This window comes from Betta splendens, chromosome 9 (assembly GCF_900634795.4).
Source record: "Betta splendens chromosome 9, fBetSpl5.4, whole genome shotgun sequence".
In the NCBI taxonomy this organism is placed as follows: Eukaryota; Metazoa; Chordata; class Actinopteri; order Anabantiformes; family Osphronemidae; genus Betta; species Betta splendens.
The window spans coordinates 14,283,932-14,291,074 of NC_040889.2; the positions used below are offsets into that span (position 1 = coordinate 14,283,932).

The 7,143-nt window shown below is 52.1% G+C and overlaps 1 protein-coding gene across 1 annotated transcript; it reads left to right on the forward strand.

Moving 5' to 3' along the window:
• Positions 1-1,961: 1,961 nt before the first annotated feature.
• On the forward strand, positions 1,962-5,459 carry LOC114862935 (zinc finger protein 703-like). The gene is given in 4 exon segments (XM_029163704.3): positions 1,962-2,410; positions 2,412-2,475; positions 2,477-2,614; positions 3,142-5,459. Coding segments are annotated over 4 exon segments (1,740 nt in total). The 5' UTR covers positions 1,962-2,372; the 3' UTR covers positions 4,642-5,459.
• The last annotated feature ends 1,684 nt before the right edge of the window (positions 5,460-7,143 follow it).

A 7,143-nucleotide genomic window follows, 5' to 3' on the forward strand; every position in this document is an offset into this window, starting at 1 on the left:
TCTGCCTCTCTGGCGCTTTTATCATTTCTCTCTCCTTCTCTTTGTACAGTACTACACAGCCAGACCCTGTCAAAGTCTGGCTGACACCAGTGAAGGCCTGTGGAAGTATAATAACTTGAAAAGAAAAGGGGGGGGGGGCAACACTCTTATGAGCTCATATCATTGTCAGCCCCTCATTAAACCATCACACAGAGTATCTACACAACGCCGATCCCCGCGCGTGTCGCAAAACGCCTCGGCACTTCCAAGCGCACAGGAAGAGACAAACGAGCGGACGAGGATTCGCTGGAGCCAGGTCCCACGGATGCGCCGCCGAATGTCAGCGTTATATATTTACCCCGGAGTCAGGCGAGCGGCAGCTTTTCAGCGCGGGGGTGAATTAGGCCCCGCCGCAGAGCTACGGCGTCCATTACAGGCCTCAGCGCGTCCATAAATCGTGGGATCACAGGGGCATGTGGGGTGCGCTCCTCCCGTGGGCCCCGTGTGTGTGTGTGTGGGGGGGGGGGGGGGCTGCCGCTCCTGCCAGGCGCGCTGCTTTGATACGGGCGCGGAAAGTCATGGAAATGCCCCGAGGGCCGGCGGGACCTGGACGCGCTGGGAAGCCTCTTTAGACGGGAAAGCTGTCCCCTTAAAAATATCCACAACAGGAAACGGCCGTCTGTCATCGACACGCCAAAACAGCTGTTGCCAGCCTACATCAAGGGGACACATGAAAGGAGCTGCTCCCTGTTGTTTGAGCCCTCCCTTGTTTCATTCTCTCGCTGTCTTTGTCTGACTTTTCCCACTGCCCTCCTTTTAACACCCCCCCCCCCCCCCCCTTCCTTTTGCAACCCCACCCACACCGCAGTGACTTTTACCCACTCACCCTTTTAACAAGCGCCTGCCTGCGAGATAAACGGCGGCGCGATCGGAAACCCCGAATCTGCAAGAAAAATATCTGCACTCCCATGAAGCTGTCAGCGTCGAAGGAGGCCGCGCGTAGCGTGACGCGGCGCGCACGCGGGCGCCGCCTCGCTCTGGGATCTCTGCAGGTCACTGGAGCGTGAGTGGCAGCGCGTGGGCGACGAGTGACGACGGAGCCTAATGATGACAGGTGAAACGGCGACGCTGACGAGCGCAGCCGAGGTGACTTCATGCACTCGCCCCCCGGCTGCAGACAAATGGCAGCGGCCATTATGATCAAGGGGCAGGACGGTGACAGTGCGGCGCGATGAGGCCAGGCAGCGTTGTGAAATGTCAAACAGGTTTACCTATAAAGCGTGAAGGGAGCCTTGTTCCGGCTTCCACCAGTGAACCATGACACCGCTTTAAACGTACAGTGCGGCAGCGTTAGAAAACAGTCTGAGCTTCAAGCCCACAGATCTGATTAGTGTTTCAGTGTCAATGGAAACCCCCTCAAAAGCACTGCTTGCGGTTCCTGTCTATGAAAACTAAAATCAAATTACTAACGTGGGCGCCAAGGATGAAGTCTTCGTGCTTTGGGCGTTTGGTGCTCGAGTATAAGTAGTTAATGAACACGATAAAACATCGCATCTAAACTGTGACGTGGCTGTGAACACAAGCCGACGCGCTGTTTGGTGCCACGAAGGCACGAGCATAAAAAACAAATCATGTGAATTTGCTTTATGCTGGAAAAATCGAATTAGGCCCAGCAGCAGCAGCTCGTTGCCTTAATGCAATAAAACCATCACCCCACCAAAAATATCCACGGACATTATTGCGAAACTATGTACAAGACGCTTCCCCTCCAGAACTACACAAACCCTTTATTCTTGTGTCAGCTTCGCATGCGGCCAATGCAGGTCACTGACACAGATTTCCACCCGCTCCGCGGAGCCCGGAGATGAGGGCGAGGTCGGGAGACAAGCCGCCCCCCCCCCTCGAACCCGCCCATGCCTGTGAAAGCTCGCACTTGTGATTGGACGGCGGCTCGTCGCTTTGAAGTGCCTCCCCTCACGTCGCCAGTACGTGGAAGAAGCGAGGTTCTGTGAGGCTGCTGCAGAGGGAGAGCGGCGCGCACGTCGGAGGACCGTCACACGCCGTCCACTGCGGGATATTCCTTCACTTGCCTCGCATTTGATGAACAGTGATATTTCGTGGTCTTCTGCCTTTTTGCTCCGCGTCGCTTTTGTCAACACTGGATAAAGGAATGCGTAGGAATAATTAGACACGAGCCCGATAAAGGATGACATTTGTTCCACTTTAGAGACAGCTTGGGACCGACGCGGAGGACGCGCACTTGGCCAGTGCCCACTTTGGATTACCGCACGCTCTCCCACCGAACCCCTCGTGATGAAACGTGCCGGTGAGTGAATTGCAAGCCCGCGTCCCGCGCGTCGCACGCGGTCGTCCCTCCCGTCGCCCCGACCCAGATGAGAGAGCGCCCCGGTGGACCCGAACCGCTCTTGCGCGGAGCGCCGCGGTGATCCACGCCGGACACGACCGGAGAACGCGTCCGCTTCCACACCCACGCCGCGTCCTGTCCCCCGCGGATCCCTCCCGCCACGCTACGAGGCTTCCCGTCCGGACCGTCAAGATGTTGACGGCGCACAGCGGCCACTTGCTGCACCCGGAGTATCTCCAGCCCCTCACGTCCGCGCCGGTCAGCATTGAAGTAAGTGTTTAAACGAAAGGCTCGTTTTATACAAACAATTTTCACTCAACTGCCAGGTGATTTAGTCGCGTTTCCCCGCGTTAATCAGATTAAATAAACACGGTGTAGGGTTCTGTGAGGGTTATGAGAGAAATGCCGTGCGCCATTTTACGCACGACGATTTATTGGCAAGTTTTTTTAAGTTTACTAATGTGAGATGACGGCGACTAATTTACGGTTTCAAACGAAATCTAACGATTTTATTTAAAATGATCAAATTATTTGTTTTTGGTTTCTTCCTTTCAGTTTTTCTTTTACTTGGTTTCATATTTACCTCAGGCTTTTTTGTAATACGCAGTAGAGGGCTATTGTTTATTTCCTTGTATGCTCTACAGCACATAGACCTAATTGCCAACAAATTATTTTAATTATTACCGTTCATAATTATATTTGTAACAGAACCAGTTTGTCTTGCGATGGTAAAAATAAATTACTTTAAATGATTGTTCACTGTCTTACTGTTTTTTTTTTTTTTTTGTCCTCCTCAGCTGGATGCCAAAAAGAGCCCTTTGGCTCTTCTGGCCCAGACCTGCTCCCAAATTGGCAAACCAGACCCCCCCTCCTCTTCCAAGTTGGTTTCTCTGTCCTCCAGCAGCCTGGGAGACAAGGAGTCCTCTAGTCGCTCATCCAAGTCTGGAGAGCAACACCAGTCTCTGGAAGACAAATCCAGCTTCAAGCCTTACTCCAAGTCATCCGGCGACTCTCGAAAGGATGTTTTAGTGACCAAGGGGCCTTCAGACAAAGCAGCGTTCCGGGTGCCAAATGTAAGCAGCAGTAGCGTCAGTGCATCGTCCTTTCCCTCCCACTCTCAGTCGCCCACCTCCAGCTCTCCTCCCCTGCACAGTCAGAACCAGCCCCACCGGCAAAGCCATTCCCCTTCCGCACAGCCCCAGTCACACTCGCAGGCCTCGCACATGGACAACAAGCCCGGTGGCTCGGAGCCGGCCGCCTCGGACGCTAACGGCAGCACTAGCAAAAAAGACTTGGACGCAGCCAAATCTGGAGCGGATGGGGCCCAGTTAGCGAACTCGAGTCACATTCGCGCCAGCGCCAACTCCAGCAACGCCAGCTCTGCCAGCAGCCCGCGGCCGGAGAGCAAGGCCGACCTGCAGGCCTCCTCGCAGCCCGGCCTGGGCTCCGGCCACGTCGCCCCTGTGTCTCCGTTCAAACCCGGACATTCTGTCTTCCCTTTACCGCCTGCTTCCATGGGCTATCATGGCTCGGTTGTGGGAGCCTACGCGGGCTACCCGTCCCAATTCGTTCCTGGTTTGGATCCTACCAAGTCTAGTTTGGGTTTAGGAATACCGGGGAAGCACCCCAGCTCCAGTCCACTCACTGGCGCCTCACCCCCGTCCCTAATGCAGGGCTTATGTCGGGACCCTTACTGTTTGACCTACCCCAACGCACCACACCTAGGAGGCAGTAACTGCTCCACCTGTGTCCATGACCCCTCCACCCTCAAGTCTGGTTTCCCCCTGGTCTATCCTTCACACCACCTCCACTCTCTACACTCCAGCTCTTTGTCCTCCGCCACCACTCCCTCCCTCTCCCACCCTCTCTACACCTATGGTTTCATGCTCCCCAACGAGCCCCTGCCTCACGCCTGTAATTGGGTGTCTGTCGGAGGTCCGTGTGACAAGCGTTTCGCTACGTCGGAGGAACTGCTAGCCCACTTACGCACCCACACAGCCCTCCCGGGCATGGTGGACAGTAAGCTGTTGTCAGCCTACCCGTCATCGGTCTCATCGACAGCCTCCTGCCACCTCCACCTGCCTCCGCCCAGCAGCCCAGGTACGCTGCCCAGCTCCTTCTCCCTTCGCGGGTCTCCTGGTTTAGGCCTGGCCCGTTACCATCCCTACAGCAAGTCTCACCTCCCCGGAGCCCCAGGACTTCCCATGCCATCCCTTCCTTCATCCTCAGCCTATTACTCCCCCTATGCTATCTACAGTCAGAGACTAGGCTCAGCCTCAGCCCTTGGATACCAGTGATATTTGAAATGGTGTTGACGCCCACATACTGCAGGCACCAGCTTGGACTCCAGAGCAGCTCTCAAGATGGATTCTTGAGAATGGGGTCATCACCAGTACATGGCATAATGCCTGCTGCAGCACCTGCCAGGAATACCACCTGTTAGCCTCAGGATTGTGACTGGCGCGCTGAAGGCAAAAGACCCCGTGATGATGGTCTGCAGCACAGAATGAACAGACTTTGAAGATGGTGAAATTGTGAGACTCTCACAACAGTCCTGATTTGTTTCTTGTTCAGTTCTTCTTTATATCTGTCTCCCAGAAATGAAAGTCTGTATTTATTTTTCACACAAGCGCTTGGTATTAAGCTCTGGGGAGGGGGAGAGGGGTTTGCTGTCCAAATAAATTGTTCTAAAGTATTCTAACAAAAAAAAAAAGAATGATTTAAGTATAGTACATTTTTGCCTATCATACACTCTAAAAATAAAAATATTGCACCATGAGGAAGGTGGACTATGAAGCTTTATTCTGGAGACATCTTTTAATCTCCTCTCTGCCGTTTTGTTTGGGGTTTTTTGTCATCTTTACTGCATATTCAAACTCTGGAGAACTGCATGTCCATGACAGAGATCTCGAACATTGCCATTGTTTTTGATTGTAAATATTTAAAGATGTAATATTTTTTCAAGCTTTCTTGGGTTCAGCAGATTGGGGCTCACCCGCGCAAATAGTACAAAGATAAGATAAGATGACATAAATAAAAACAATTAATGGTGGCTGTACTCTCCAACCAAGAGGAAAACGTCTTATTTTGTTAAATAAATGATACTTGATTTCAACATGTTTTTTCCTCATTGATCACTATATATAGAATCGCCCTTTGTCACAAAGGATGGAGTCGATGCTGCCAGACTGCTGCGCTGCTCTTATCTAGGCCTATCTATCACTATGGTGGTTACAGCCATGCTATATGTGGCTATGAGCAATATTTCATGGCTCCTATCAGTTGACAGGGCTGTCCCAGGGAGGGCAGCCTGGGTCACATTAGCCCTGTTAGCTACTCTCCGAGGACCTTCTTTCCTCCTCCACTCTACGTCACCCACATTGCTTTTGTTGTTGCGAGTGCAGCTTTTAATTGCTGATTCTTGTTCAAGAGGCCTGAAAACAGCCTCCTCAGCAGAGTGTATGGCAGCATGGAGTGGCCGCTGGGTCACTGGGACTTCAATAATGACCTGAGGGAGGTGTCGACCCAGGATCTCCTCATGCTCTGATGGATTGGCCTGCAACACAAAGGCCAGACCTGACAATGGGAGGCGGTTAATAGAGAAATATTCATCAAAGTCCTGACACCTCCCCTGAGGAGAGCGGGTTGACTTTCAGGAACCACAAACACGGAGGCCTCCGTCCTGATACGAGGAGCCATTTTACTTGCTGCTCTCTGCGGCGCTGGGCTTTTTCTAAAGTCAGCGTTCTGGACTCAGAGCCGTTAGGCGCTAATTCGAAGGGAAGGCGCTGCTCTATCGTAAGGCTGCAACAGTGCCATTAGGGTGTTTGAGCCCTGATAATGTGTCTATATCTCCACTGCAGAGCCGAGAAGGTGTAGTCTCCGAAGCTATTGACCCCGACTCCCAGACTCCTCTGCTCTTGCGGTTCATTAGCACTCCAGACAGGGGAAAGGCGAGCACAGGTGTCACTTGACAGCACCATTAACAAAATGGATGACCCTCCCAAACCACATCCAGCCCCTGCCACACCAGCAAGGTCACGGCGCCCCGATCACTGCTCTGCGTTGCTCTTTGGGACGGTGCAGTTATTTTTCTTCTTCTCCGGGATGCTTTTTGTGCTGGACTTAATAAAGTAGTCTGAACTAAGTGGGTCAAGGATATTTTGAATTGAACACTGTACTGCTTGTGTATTTAGTGCTACGTATTTCTTTGTAACTTAGTTAGTTGTGCCACCAGATACGCTGGAGTGTGTTGCCCCCTGAAGTTGAGTTGGTGAACTACAGGAGAAAGGCCACTACAGCTGTCATACATGAATTCCATTTGTAGTCTTATCTTCCTTTTGATATGCAAGGATGTGGCTGCTGGGATGCTGTTTGACAAACTGTAGATAGGGCTTCGGGTACACTGGCTTCAATTTGAGGATGATTCATAGTGGAGGTCATGCAGAGGGGAAAACCTTCCATCTTGTCATGGGGGTGGAATTAATTCTACTGTTGCCAGTTTACACTCGTTCATCAAATGCCTCACTATTCTCCCTATCCCCACACTCATCAATCTCCTCCATCTATCTTCCCACCCCCCACTCTCTCGCAGCTGAGTCAACACCCACACACTCCGTTTTTTGTCGCCCATGTGAAGCAGTGTGTGTGTGTGTGTGTGTGTGTGTGTGTGTGTGTGTGTGTGTGTGTGTGTAACCATGCGTGTGCATGTGTGTTGGTCCTTAATCTTTTGTCCACTCTGGGTGATATGAGACTAAATTCTGTGGCTGTGCTGAGACTGAAAAAATGCTGATGTTGTA